Source organism: Petromyzon marinus, chromosome 11 (genome assembly GCF_048934315.1).
Source record: "Petromyzon marinus isolate PM22_M1 ecotype Great Lakes invasive population chromosome 11, UKy_Petmar_22M1.pri1.0, whole genome shotgun sequence".
Lineage (NCBI taxonomy): Eukaryota > Metazoa > Chordata > Hyperoartia > Petromyzontiformes > Petromyzontidae > Petromyzon > Petromyzon marinus.
This window is the reverse complement of record NC_133677.1, coordinates 5,125,084-5,140,728: the sequence shown is the minus strand read 5'-3', so window position 1 is coordinate 5,140,728 and position 15,645 is coordinate 5,125,084. Positions and strand designations below refer to the sequence as shown.

General features: G+C 42.3%; 1 protein-coding gene across 1 annotated transcript; it reads left to right on the top strand.

Annotated features, from left to right (window-relative positions):
* Window positions 1-1,202: 1,202 nt before the first annotated feature.
* Window positions 1,203-8,741, top strand: LOC116941307 (forkhead box protein I1-ema-like). The gene is made up of 2 exons (XM_032952225.2): window positions 1,203-6,013; window positions 6,505-8,741. The coding sequence occupies exons 1-2, from the start codon at window positions 5,395-5,397 to the stop codon at window positions 7,143-7,145; spliced, it is 1,260 nt and encodes a 419-aa protein (XP_032808116.1). The 5' UTR covers window positions 1,203-5,394; the 3' UTR covers window positions 7,146-8,741.
* Window positions 8,742-15,645: the final 6,904 nt, after the last annotated feature.

Here is a 15,645-nt window from a genome sequence, read left to right as displayed (position 1 = left end):
CCTTTGGCAAAAAACCAGACACATACGAATACACAGCATGATGAAAAATGTTACCGCGTGTACACGCGTATTTACAAAGACAAAGATCCTCCGTGTAGCCTAAACAAACTGTTGGGGAAAGTGCTGTTAGCGAGCAGTACCTATGAAGGCCGGCACGTTACACGAGGGGGTGGGTGGCCCGGCACGACGCCCGACAGCCTTTGTCTCCCCAGTGGCGATGTTTACACATCACACCAGGTACTTACTCATTTGAGACTGAATCGACCTAGGGAAAACCCAGGACCGGTTCAGATGTTCATCGCCGATGTTGACCGTGAGTGGGAATCGAACTCCTGTCGCCGGATTCGTAGCGCAGTGGTGCTAACCGCTACGCCACCACTCCACACTGTGTTTACAGACGCGCAGATGCACGGCCCTACAAGTTCCAACGCAGAAGGAAAACCTCCGCTTTGCAGGTGGAGTGTTCGACGTGGGTGAGGAGCGGACAACTCAATTCCATTTGTGAGATTGCCGAAGACAACCACGTTCACCGCCCAAAAAAAAAAAAAGCCCCCCACCGTGATGAGGCTTTTCTTGCACAAACTAAACTTAGCCAAAGATTGATGGGAAAGTCTAATTATATATACGGATTATAATTATCATTCTTCGATAAAAAAAAATCTCTGCCTCGAGTTTCCTGGATGGCTGCTGGCTGGGCTCCTTTCCATACCAACAAGAACTTGATTGTTAGTGCTTTGTCATCAAAACTAAATGGGTGACTGGCTAAACGGGATTTTTCCGTGTAACAAATAAACGTTGCATTCAATTGGATCGGCGGAAGAATAAATTTGTAAGACATTTAATAGATAGCGGAACCGATGAGGTGGGAGTAACGGATACAGAATATTGACCACGATTCATTTAAAATGAATTTATATTTTCAATTTGTGCTCCTATTCATCGAATTATTTCACCAGAACATTCGTAAAATCCTAGTATATATTTGTTACTCCAAGTGCAGGACTGTGAGAACAGTATAAAAATAGTAGCTGTCTCTTATTAACGATCTACTTATATACAAGAATGAGTAATACATTTAAGCAACTCAGTCCACCAATGAATGTGTGTCGGTCATGCATTTTGTATTTACCATACTTCACCACGCTGGTCAGCGAAGTTGGTGCAAGACTGGGGGGAGGGTGGGGTGAGTAGCGCAGGGCTGGTTTAGACATCGCTCACTCCTCGTGTTGTCCACGGCTGGGACACGAACTTGGGGCATGGGGTTCAGAGTGCAACATACAAGCCGCTGTCCTACCCACATTTAAAAATAAGAGGACAATTTTCCAATGACATAACAATCAATACAATGGATAATGAACGTTTACCAAACTTGAGTTTTTGGTAGGTTATGTATATCTATTTCCTTAAACCATAACATGTTTTTTTTGGTTTTAAAAGAAAATCATGAAATCACATTTCTGCGTTCGCCACACCACACTGTAGGTGAGCCAATGCTTGAAGACTTTATAGACACAACTTTATAACACAACTTTATAGACACAACTTTATAGACACACCTTGATAAACACGCACAACGAGATAACGTTGGGAAAACGTGTTTTAAAAAAAAAACCATGACATTTTTTGCGTGAAATTAAATTTCAAGGGGGTAATTTTACAACGATCATAAAATAACTACCTTAACCTGCAAAAAGCTTGTTGAAAAGGCACATCAGTGTGATAGCAAATAATATACATAAGTATGAAATGGGTTCGACATGGTTAATATTTGCAGGTGATGAAAACAAAAGAATTGCAGCTGTATTTGTTTACATTAATTGTGTTTATAGCCACATGGTTTATACAATCTTGGCACGTGCGTTTTGTTGTTTGCACACAATTTCATATTGCACACAAACGTGAGATGTGGTCAATAAACCTAAATAACAAAAGGGGCAATTACTGTCCATTAAAAGTATGACCACCTGCTCAAGTTATTTGTCCACTCGGTTCTAAAAGTAAACCAATTCTTCATCTATGCGGTCATTTTAACGTCTACTTAGTGCCATACAAATATCAGCCGAATAGTTCACTCGGTGGAAGTAGCACAATACCAAACCACAGATCTTTTAATCAGTATGAAAATCAGTTCTATAATCCTGTAATCCATATTGCTAGAACCGCCCAGACAGAAAATTATCGCATGAATAAGAGTGTTCGCTGACATTTGCATCCTTAGTGGTGTTTTATTGGTGTTGTCCAATAACATTCGCAACAGCAGCAATGTTTAACTCGTCCACTCAGAGCAAAATAAAATATAATTCCAGAACAGTGCCACCAACACTGCGACATCTACACAAGCAAATGTGGCGATAAATTTTGATAGCGTCGCAACGAGTGCAGAGAGCACATGCAATCAAAATTTAAAACAATTATTAAAGATACACCACTGAGATCCTGGGTTCAAATATTGATGAAATTGGGCTTTGGAGTATAATGGTTTAATGATCTTGACCCGGTGATCAATAACTACACGCGCAAAATATCAGATCACAATTTTTTTTTGACAATTGGCTACATTCTGCCATCTGATAAACATTAATGTTGTTAGCAAGGCAGCTGAGAAAGTGACGTCCCCAGCGTCACTTGGTGAGATTTCAGAAGCAACTCGAAGATATCCGCTTCTACAGACCATTCTCTCGAGTTGTACGAATGAATTATTCATCTTGAGACAACACCAACAGCAACGTTTGGGCACATTTGATGAAAGGCAAAACGAAGGTGGAAAAAATATTTTATATAAATAAAATAAACAACATTGCAGCACATACATATCCATTGTGTAACAATTTTTTTTCTTTAAATCGTATTATCTATTCAACATAAACATCAAATATATAGGGTGGAGCAGTGGTATAGCGAGCGGTTAGCACACCAGGCACAGCTAACATCAGTGGCAAGTGATATCTGAACCCATCAACCTGAGCCTACCGCCTTATCCCCTTTACCTTCCGACACTGCTCAGTATGATAAAGTATGACAAAAACAACCCCCATGACCGACATGACATACATTGTTGGATGAAGGCCTCCTTCTTCCTTCATCCAACGACGTATTTAGAAAGGGCTGTAACGTTTATTGTATCACTATTGACAATTCAGACTGGCTCCTGTTCTCTAACAGAATAACTTGTTACGCTGGTGAACCACAACGGATAACCAAAGGCACAAGGCATCTTGTAATGTTTCAAAATGCCACATTGAGAGGTATAATTAAACACGTCTAGCAGGCCTGTGCATACAAGTGGCTCCTGTGAAATATTGAATTACTGTTTGTTTTCTCAACACACGAGTGGATACAGTAACACATCTACAGAAATCAATCTTTCTTAGCGCACAATTACAAAATATTGATACCGCATCACTATTATTGCCGCATTGAATCACTTCATCCAGCATAATAAAACGTATTGAACCGCATAACATTAGGCACATATTTAGACACATTGACAACATTTTCCAGCAGAGGGCAGAATGTTATGCTGTGCACGAAAAGCATTTTCGAATGATCAAGTGACAAGGGATAATTATTGACGGCTGTATTGCAGGCACTCAATATACAGAGCTATTGTCTAACATATTTACCAAAAACATAAATATGTGCAGACACGGCGATGGAATAATTGCAGATACATTGACTTTAAGTAAAGAACGAACAAAAATCAATATTATTCCATCAGCACACCGTTCATCAACACAGATCATGGACGTTTTCAGAAACGTTACACTCGTAATTGGAATGACAAATTGTCTAAAAAGGTAAAAATGCAGCCCCACAAATGCTTTGCTCACGTCACGAGGGAGCTCTGGAGAGCTCCTCTGAAGCTTACTTTGGATACTTTTGCACACTTGGGAAATTTATTTAGTTACGTATACGATGCTCGCTAACATGAGTAAAACAACAAATCATTAAAAATACATCACGATAACTTAATGTTTTTTTTTAATATTTGTTATACGGCAAAGTTAACTGTTGAAATGTGTAAAGTATGCGTATTTGCAATGCCAGTCATATGACTTCAGTTAATTTAAAACTGGAGGAAATCGAAACATTCAGGTGTACAATATTTTTTACTGTATGGGTTATAATACGCATTTTTAACAAATACAAATCCTGCATAGTTTGCTAGCCAATGTTACGAGTCACAGTTAATGTCAACTATTTTAAAATAAAGAAATACGATTTGGGGGTGGAGTGGTGGCACAGTGGTGAGCATAATGTGCTGGAAACCTGAGCTCAACTTTTGGTCCACAGCTAACATCAGTGGCAGGTGATATTTGACCCAATCCAAGGCAATAACCAACAGTATGGTCAAACAATCCTCGTGACTGAGGGATGGTAAATGATTTAATTTTAATAAGCAATATTCACGTGTAATACGGGGCTGTCAGTTTTCATGACTTTTTAAAAACTTTAAAAGGTTAAGCAGCTGGATATCTTGGCATTTAACATTATTGTCACTATTATTGGTGACATCTTAAGCCATTCTAATGTTGCCAGTTTTTGATCGTGCGTAATATTCCCTAAATAATGCTTTGGAAAAGACAAAAGACATAACCATTTTCCACGTTGGACACTTTTTTTCGAGAGAAAAGTGATGTTGCTATTATGGACCAACCTTATAAACAAAACAAAAAACTGGCCAAATGAATAAAGTGGTTGCCCACAAACGTTTCAGAGAGACTAGGGTAAAAACAAAAGGACCCTATGCACATTTTCAACTAGCCCTTCCTTACTTAGAAAGTAATAGGCGTGATTGTGGGTGTCATTCACGATAAAAAGATAGTACCAATAAACATCTTGAGATCGTCCTTGTTCATACTTAAAGACCCACTTCACAACAAGTACTTGTGCACATTGTGCAATTATTGGCAATAGAGCAATACTATAACGTAACAGTTAACCGTTCTACGATGAAACAATGGGCAGCATTTGTTTATAAAAAAAAAAAAACCCCGTCCGGAAGAGGCATTTTTTGGAAAAAATTGTCAAAAAAACTTTTAGTTCCCACTTAACATTGTGAAAGAAGAAAAAACACGTACAACATTATTACGAACTGTTAGTTCACAAATAAATCAAAGGGTCTTTTTTGCTTGTCTTTTAGCTTTATTTTTGAGTCTTCTCACTCTTTTTTTTACTCTGCAGCACCCGGCTTGCACTGGCTAATGGACCAGGTCTAGTCCAGTTTCCCAGGTTTTTCACCCGAGGCTATGTGCCCTGATTATTTAAATCGCAGCCCCCGCCGCAGCCAACTCACTCGCTTCGCCCGGCGAGCTCAGCTCAGGTAACAGCGGCACCTTTAGAAAATCCCCAGGCACGGAGATAAGCAACCGAAGAGCAGGCAGAGCCACAACGATGAACGCCTTCGTCCCGCACGGCTCGCAGCAGTCTCCAGGGCCCATGCTGCCCACTTCGGGCCACAGCGCCCACGACCTCCTGGACATGGTGGTCTACTGCGACAACCTGGGCGGCGTCGGCGGCGGCGGCGGCGGCGGCCACCACCACCACCACCAGCCCAACGCACTGCGCCCTCCCAGCTACCAGTCGTCGAGCTACGGCGACTACTCGCCGCCCGCCAGCAACCCCTACCTGTGGCTCAACGGACCGACGTACGTGGGCAGCAGCCCTCCGTCGTACGTGCAGCCGTGCAACTACGGTGCCAACCAGAGGCAGTTCCTGCAGTCGCAGAGCCCGGGCTACGGCGCGGGAGCCGAGATGAACCCGTGGCTGTCCTACCAGGGGCAGCAAGACTTCTTCAGGCTGGTGCGGCCACCGTACTCGTACTCGGCACTCATCGCCATGGCCATCCAGCACACGCCGGAGAAGAGGCTGACGCTTAGCCAGATTTACCAATACGTGGCCGAGAACTATCCCTTCTACAAGAAGAGCAAGGCCGGCTGGCAGAACTCCATTCGCCATAACCTCTCGCTCAACGACTGCTTCAAGAAAGTGCCCAGAGATGACGATGACCCAGGTAATGGTGCTGCTCCGTTTGCACAAAAAATAATTGCCGTGGGCTTTTGTTTATTTCTCCATTACATAGGCAATTCAATAGAGCCATGGGTTGTTGTTGTTGTTGTTATAATATTCACAGTGAAAATCTACTATCACCATGTTGTTGTCGCTATAATTGTTGAATCATATCAAATAAATTCGAGTAATTTATACTACGTACTGTCATTTATGTCAGTGTGTAATAAATTAGGATATATCAAAATTAGTAATTAAGATATTCACTGGTAAAACAATTGTGAAATGTTAAAGTTTATGAGTAGGTTTAATTACTTGCAACTGACATGCAGGGTTGCACATTATTTTTGTGAAAAACGTACCAATTTTTCATGGCATGTCACACTCGAGAATGTTGACTGTGTACGATGACTGCAGTAGATTTCCAAGAACACAATCAATTACGAACTCGACAAAGTCGTGACTCCACTTTGTACTTTCTATTCAATTCACCAGGCAAAGGCAATTACTGGATCCTGGATCCCAACTGCGAGAAGATGTTCGACAACGGCAACTTCCGAAGGAAGAGGAAGCGCAAGTCTGACATGTCTCCCAACGGCACCGCGCTGGACAAGGGGGATGACATCAAGGCGAGCGAGATCACCAAAGACGGCATGGAGGCCTCCCCCTCCGGGCTCACCAGCTCACCGGGCTCGGACGGCGAGTCCAAAGCGTCTCCCCAACCTCCGCCGCCGTCGCTCATCACTTCGTCGCCCTGCTTCAACAACTTCATGAGCAGCATGAACTCGATGGTGCCGAGCTACGACGGGGCCATGGATCATCGCCCGCTCGGGGCCGGGGTCCCCATGGGAGACGACGCATCGCCCAGGAGGCTGCAGCAGGGCCTCTCGTCGGCGCTCTCCGCTCCGTACTCGCCGCTGGGACTCGGTCAGTTCTCCCCTCCGGCGGCCGGGGGCAACCATAGCATGATGCCCATCCCCAGCATCATGGACATCCCTCCGCCGTCGGGCACGTCAGCACAGCTCCGCATGGGCTACTTCCAGTCGAGCCCGGCGAGCCAAAGCGTCAGCAACAATCAAATATACAGCTTCAGCGTGAACAATATCATCTACCAGCGAGACGGAACCGAAGTCTAAAATGGTGCCGATTTGTTGTGCTGGGGAATGGAAGAAGAAGAAGAAGAAACCCCCAAGCCTGTGCTTGCGTGCAAGCGTCGAAATGCCGATTAAACGTCTGTTTAATTGTAGATGTAAATAGCCTAATGAAACTTGATGGCATATTTGTCAACGCAGAATATTGGCACGGATGTGTATAAAAAAAGAAGTGCCGTTTTAGTTGAACAAATTAACGTGTGTATATTTCGATGCTTAATTTATTTTGAGAAGAATAAGGATATTGTTTATTTTGTCCAGGAAATGACACTGTACCGATATGCTGCATGCACGTCATGGATGTAAATCATTGAATTCGTTTTCTGCAGTCGGGAATACTGTTTTCACTTAAATGGTGTATTTACCCTCACATTACAAAATATGTATACATAGTTATTCTTCAAGCATGGACTGTAATAAAGAATTAGAGTTTAAAAAAATCGTGTAAAACTTGACCGCGTCATCATTATAACCAATTCCCAACGAATCGCACCAAATACGCCCAGGATAATACACTAAATGTGTGCAAATATATAAGATTATTGTTGAAAAGGATGACAATATTTCTGTCCGCAAATGATACCCAAATATCTGCAATTAAACTTTTGGAATATTTCCAGTGACCGACATTTTAATTAAAAAAATCTACACGTACATAAAGGAATACACCACTTTAGACAATTACTGCAATATTAACTTTATTATAAAAATGCAGTGCTTTCAGAGGACCATGAAAAGTGTCAATGAATAGCGTTATAAGTAGCAGGGAAATTAACCAACTATCGATTTCTCCACGTCTTTGCATTGTGAATAATCGCATCCAGTGGTAGCAAAATGACTTACGGTAATCACCGATTACACCTTTTATTTGGGATATATTGGTGAGGGTTTTTACTTTATTTAATGTTCAACGTAAGCCACATTCGTGATTACAATCTCAAGGTTGTGCAACATTCCAAATATGAAGCCCGTTAAAGGTTGTGAACTTGCGTAAATGTTTAATTGTACAATTGTGCTAAGTTACGATCTTAAAATTCCAGAAATATAGTAATAAGGTAAACAGGATACTTGCAATAGAAGATATGCACAATAGCCAGTGGAAACCATTACAGTGATTCACTTTTCAATAAAGTACAACGCTTCCTCATTTACATCGTAAACAAGTGATGATGAATCCTAAAGCCTTTTCCCCATACACTAAAGTTTGTTTTAAAATGCAGTTCAAATGTACAGAGGAATTTTAGCTCGGAGCTCAAATAACACCGGCGTTTTACTCAACACGCTCTTTGCGCATTCATTACGCGGAGGGACATTGCCCATGACAGCATTTTATAAATTAAAAATCAAACGCCGCTTAAAGGATACCATTACCTTCATATCAACTTTACTCACGCATCAAGCCCCTTTTTTTTTGAAACGCACATTTAAATTTGACAGTTGGATTACATTACATGGCAAAAGCATGTCTACAAATAATACCGCTTAAAAATCAAATCAAAGTGTGGATGTTCTTGTTATATCATGACAAAAATAAATTGTTGTTCATGGTGTACAATTATACATAAAAAAGTTTATTTCCAACGTGGCCCTATCATTTTTTATTTTACTTTAAAGTATGTTGACGTGTAATTTCCACGAGCCGCGTACGATTATTAAGTGGTACAATAACAATACCATCATTGAAACATAATTAGATTTAGATACTTGAAAGTCTCGATGGTAATTGATTCAAATAAAAATGTGTCCACAAGAACACATTGCACACACAGAGTAAAAAATACAACTTAGATGTTTTCACACTATTTGTTCCTTTTATACGTGAATGATACATTTCTATGTCACATTCAGAATGTATTCCTCCAAAACACATACGCAGATATGAAAACGCACATACCATTACCAATTATTGTAGTCGCTTAAATACCATAGCCAAACAAACCAATGTTGAGATACTTATTTAAGTCTGGAGCGCATGGGAGCTGTGGAGCCATGGTTAGAATGTTTCGATCAGCACGGTTGGCTACGTACGGTGCGAAAGAAGTTCAACATACACACACACTATGAACTCGGCAACCTGCGTTCGATACTCTGCCACGGCTAACGTCGGTGACGAGTGATATATGAATCGGTCCATGGACTGTCCCCATCCACCCACTCACATTGAACAGCATGGTGAAGTATGGTTAAACAACCTCCATGGACTGAAGATTACATTCGTGTTGGTCACGATAAAATATTTTTTACAATTCGATATTAATATTCACGACAAGTCGATTATCGTGATATTGGTTTTCATAACTTTGCAAATGTATTTTGCATTATCATTGTAGTGTTTTTTTGTGTTTTTCTGATCTTCCCATATGAATAAAGATTACTTAAATGTTATTCAACTCAACAGAAGTCTGTCATAGGCCTTACAATCACGGAAACTTTGTCATCTACCGTTCTGGAAACACACGTGGGTTATATAGTACTGAACTAAATAAACGACCTATGAGAATAATGATAACCTCTGAGTCAGCAGTAACTCTGCATTATACTTTCTAGTGCACTAATTTCGATTGGTAATAAAATGTATGAAGAAATTAAAATTGTGTTCATTATTTTATTGAAACATGTCCAGGGAATAAAATATGCTCCAAAAAAATCTAATGAAAAACGATTATCACAGCACAAAGTTAATTAACAAATAGAGACAATATCATGTATCAGGAATCTTACATCATACAATCGAGATGCACTCGTCTCTCCATATTGTAAGAAGCAATGTTTGCATCACCTTCGAAGGTGCCATATTAATAGTCATTCCACAAACGTTTAGTTTGGCCAGATTTTGTTTCTCCTTGGCCCACCAAAACCTTAACGAGTTGTCCGGAAAATGTTATTACAAAAATAGTTGTAGCATTTGCATATCGCTACATTGGATTTCGGCTGCGGGGATTAACCCTTGACATACCCCTCGGCTCAGTGTCAGTGCTGATGAACATACTAAGTCGCTGGCCTGTTTCCTTAATTAAAATATCAGTGAAGATTAGGCCTCGTAGATGCTAATCCCTTGGAAGGGCTTCGGGCTGCACTTAGAGGCTGATCCTCCAAAAAAAGAAATCCCATCTTCATTGAATGTGGCCCAGGAGGACTTAATGAAAGGGTTGAGGGACACACTAATGCCCAGGTGGGTACAGATTAGTCCCTAAACCGCAGGAAGTGCGTGATATCCTCAAAGGGGCCCAAGATAAATGCCGTGCTGCGCCTGAGATGAACGCGGGCAAGTACTCGTGCATATCAGAAAAAAAAACATCGCAAGGCAACGAGGTGTCACCGCCGGTCAGCATCACCGCGGAAATATTTCGTAGCTCCACCTTTGCGAGACGGAGAGAGACGAAAATGCGGCTGTCATCGCGAGCACGTCGATTTTCTACCGGTTGCCCCATCACGAAAGGCCCTGGGGGGGGGGGGGGGAGGTGGGAGAGCGCGATGAGTAACGTGGCAAAGACAGTGGCGAAGCGAGTGAGACTTTTTGTTTACCCCCCGTTGGAAGAGGAACGTAAATCATGAAGGCGTTCGGCTCTTCGACACCTGCATCCAGCACGCCCGATGCACCGGTGCTTTTAGCCGCAGCGGGCCACTCTTGCCAGCCAAGTAACCCGAGTCCTGAGCCGTGGCCTCAAAAACTGCCGCGGGGGCAATTCAATAGGAAGCTACAGGTCAGGCAATGGGGCTTGTTTTAGCAGCTCCCAGACAGCACGATAGATGTGCGATAATGGCCACGCGGCTAGCACCACAAGATTTCAAAGCAAAATGTGACTGTAAGGTTCAGACCGCTTGCATGTGACCACAGCCATAAGACAGCTGAGTTTGATGGATGGCTTAGAGGGAACTGGTGACACCACGGGCTGATACCTCAGCTTCCTTTCCCAGGCGGGTGGATAAATGGCTGGAAGGGTTAGACAAACAGACTGTTGCTGAAAGGGGATCTCGGAGTGTCTGTGTGTGTGTGTGCGGGGAGAGAGGAAATGATTTGGCCTGGCTGAGTGGATGAGCTTCCTGCATCTCTCCCCCCCACTCCTCCTCCATTAGCTTGGGTTGCACACCTCAGGGCTTTTGTTCACTCAGGCTGCTATCCCACCGCGGTGTTGGGGGAGGGTTAAAACAAGCGGGAGATAGATGCATACCTGTAAATGGACCACACCTCCAAGCTCAAATGTATTCATAAATAACCACAGCGGCAATTCTCCTTTGTGAATTTTGTAATTTCTAGCATTTCGCCCCCCCCTCCTCCAACTCCTGCCCTCACCAATTTTTATTTATTTATTAACAATGAAGATTTAGAATTTGCCACGGGGACGCTGCCAAAATAAACGTTAAATAACGTTAAATAAACAATCGCCAGCTCTGAGCTATGCATGGCATTTTCTAAACAAAATCTAATTCATCAGTTCGATGCATCCATGTGTCTCGGTAGGCATATTAACGAATAAATACAGCGGGTTCGAGAGTGTCCTGTTTGTGAACACAATCTCGACCTACTTTTCTGCTGTCAAAAACATGAAATGTGAAATATAAACACTCAGCAGTGTGTGTTGGGTGCTACAATAGAAGCACTTGGAGTTTGACAGCTGACCATCAGGTTAGATCGGGTGCGCACGTGTGTGCGCGTGTATGCATACAGGGTTCTCACAAACACGAATGTAACGTTAAGCAGTGGAAAAACTTTGACCGCTCTTCTATCTGTTCTCATTTCACTATCCAAAAGAGGCACATTACTTGATTTGCCAATGATCGCGGTCATGCATTGGTTAGTGTTTCGCACAATATCTAAAAGTATGCTGACTTATTAGCATAGACTCCACTACAGTATCGCCGTGCCAAAAAACATAATTCTAGCCCTTCTGAAACATATTAGAAATCACATCAGTCACTCAGTCAGTCACAATGGTATGTATTTGCATAATAATGGCATTTGTTATTGAAACATAGAGCTATATTCTTCTACACGCAAAGATCCCCTACTTTGCTCTATAAACCAGTGTTATTCATTCACGCTAGCCCAGCACACACGGAGGTGGTATTGACAGCACCACGCCCTGCCACCTTTGTCTCCTAGCACAGATGCTTACTTGGGGTGTAACCTTTCACACTCCACTCCCGCCTCTTCCCTTGCAATGCAAGGAATTGTCACAATTCAGGGTCAGCATTCAATTCAAAAATGCATTCTTGCTATCGTTACATTGTGGTGAATATAGCAAGCCTCTGGTGACTGGAGAGATCACGTGAACCCATTGCATACAACACGTGCGAATAAAAAAAACACATTCGAGTCTGATGCACGTCATTCCATGAACATATTGTGAGCTAAAATAATCTAAATTATTTGACGAGCCAATGTACCGTTTTATCCAAAATGTCTGTCCACACGAGTTTCAAGTTTTATTTGTTTAACCGGGTACGAACACAAGGGAACCAGGATAGTCACATTTGCAAGATGGGCCATGGTTACACAAATTACAAAAGCAAAACTAATACAATAAAAAATACAGCAATAACACCAATAGAAAGCGGGACAAAAAACAAACATTCAACTATATCACGCAACAAATCGAAATTATTTCACAAACACAAATCAACGTTAAATCACAGAAGCAGCTGTGTGCTCGTGAAATGCTGCGTAGACCTCGGGGAAGCCCGTCTTATGCGTGGCATTTCATAACTAGGAAATAAACCTAGGTCGCCAGGATCGTGACACAATGTCCGAAACCAACGAGCCACCACTCCTCACACGCGCGCGTGTGGTGCCAAATACCGTCACTTATCTCAGTCAGTTAACCCATAACACCTGGGTCTGTTCACACGACCTCCTGCCAGCAAGCCTTCAATCACACTTCACACGGCTTTAAAGTGAACCCAGCCTGGCACAAGCATTGTGGTGATTTCACCAGCAATTAGTGGCGAATGGCGGTTGTTGTTGATGTTGTTGTTACAGTATATATTCCGTATATACTGTGTGTATATGCTATATCTACCATCCATGCGTGTACGTTGTCTATTCTGCATACATCTATCCCACACAAGGTGTACACTTTGCATAGGAACGTATATACCCATGGACATTTATGGCTCATTTGTCAATCCACTGCCAGACGAGGGCCTCCCCTTGCGTGCCGCGAGAGGTATTTGACCGTACTGAACCACGATGGTCAGTGCGGGATGAAGGTGCAGGTGGGGTGGGGAGGTTGGGTTGAGTGCAGAAGAGCAGTGGATTTCTGTTGAACTTTCCTCTACTACTAAAGTGGGATCGTCGTTTGGGGTGTGACCCAATGGACAAACTTTTTTGTCGTTTGTGCTTTTTGTTTTGGTGCCATTTCCCAATTTGTTTATTCGTTTTGTCTTTAATTTTGCTCGGAAGTGCTACGGTTTTCATTTGCTTGGTACGTACGTGTGTGTGTGTGCGTTGGGCTTCTTTCGTGCCATGCATAGCCAACCGCGTATATGAGATATAAGTTATACGTAATTAATGTACAGCGTTGTGGGGTGCTGTTGGCATGAATGACGCCATATAAAATGAAAGCATTATTATTACTATTACACCTATATTTTTGCAAGTGTGGTGGTCACCCACCCAGTTAACGTAGAACGTTGGCCCGATGTCCTGTCGGCAGGTTCTGAGCGCATGCCAACGTTGGCCCAACGTTGCACCTTTACAGATCAAGAGAACCATCCGGGGGCTCAACTCTGCTGAGTCGTCCAAGATCTGAGGAGACCGGGGGCTCCTTCGGAGCACGGACATTTGGTCATTGGCGTCGTATAATCGCGTGCGCTTCAAACGAGTTCTGCACTTGCGCCAGGCCAGCCACGTGGGGGGAAATTCCAGCATGCGTCGGGGCACAAAGCACTTCAGAGTCGTCAGAATGAGCACAAACCGGACACGTAAAATGCAAAGCGTGAGCTTTGAGCAGGAATGCCCACCTCGTTTGCAATGACGGTTGCACAAGCCAAAGAGGAAGAGGAGACATATCAGTGCACGCATTGAGGCCTCATGCTGTACCGTGATGGCTTATACAAATAACCCCCCACAAGGTGTAATACAAGTTTATAATGGGGGGAAACCTCAATGCGTTCATCAATGACACTTCCTTAAAGTTAAAAAATATATAATAGGTGATGTTACGGGCAATGGTCTTTCTTCATAGCACATACATTAAGTGATTTTTTGTTTTCTATTTTAAGGCACTGTTATTGATGAATGTGTTTGAGGTTTTTTTGTGATTTTTGCATATGCACCACTACCAACGAAGCATCGCATGATAATTTGTCACATAATCGGCTTGCTAATCTAAATGTTTCTGACTGTGCTTGTATCTATTTTTGTCCAGAGAACTCCTACTAAACCACTGCAAACCAAGTTTAATTTAACGTGATGCCCTTTCAAAAGCGTATGTAAAATGTATCGAACGAAGTAAAAATTTCAAACAATAATTTACCTTTTACCTGTTCATTTAATTAATTTCAAATAGGTAGAGTGCTAATCCACCCTTTAGGGGAGGGGTGTGCAAAGGGGAGGGAAGAAGTGGCTTTTGAAGCTCACTGATCTTCCCACTATTTTGTAAAAACTGGTGAGTGGTGAGGGTTAGGTGAGCGGTGATTGTCTGGACGAGTGAGTGTTGAGTGAGTGTCAGGTGCGTGTTATGCCAGCGTCACATCATCCTCTCTATAGGATGTGCTGCCCCACGAGTTGTATATAATCAGTGTATACCGATTTGATGAATACTGTGGTCTTAATTCACAATGCAGGTTTGCAATACGATGTTACACTGTATATTGTTTGGTCTAGTTTTTACCATACATTTTGTTTTAGTTCTTGTTTTATTTTGTTCTGCCAAATTTTGTACAGCTGGCGATTAAAGAGCCACAGTTGGGAGCTTACATAAGGACGGCAACTTTCCCTGGCTGCCAACATGTCTTTGGCTCCGAATATATGTGTTTGCATATTATTTGCACATGCTTTCCATGAATTGTGAATAAATTGGATCTCACGTGCACAATTCATGCATGCATCGTGGGGGTAATGACTAATATGCACAAAACACGCGAAAAAATATGAGCTGGTCACACTGTTGAACAAACTTTAGATTGAAGTATAAATCATTGCGTAGTGTAATTTACTGATAGCCCATTGAGTTACGAATCCCGTTTGCGATGAAGGCCTGGAAACAAGTATAAGACAACAAGTGCCAGGGCACAAAGAGTGAAAGGAGTTCGAGAGGTGGGAGTGCAAATTGTCGCTGAAAATGTTTACTTTTTTCACGAGCTGTGATGCCGTACACTGTAATGCAAAATGAAAAGCCCTTAAAATTTTAACGTAAACATGAAACAATACAAATGGTGATCTTGATGTGAAGCTTTCGTGACTGCAGGAATCCATACTCTCTGGTTCCTTCGGTAAAGTCACGTAGATAGAAAAAATAATAAAAGAACACGACGTTTCGGT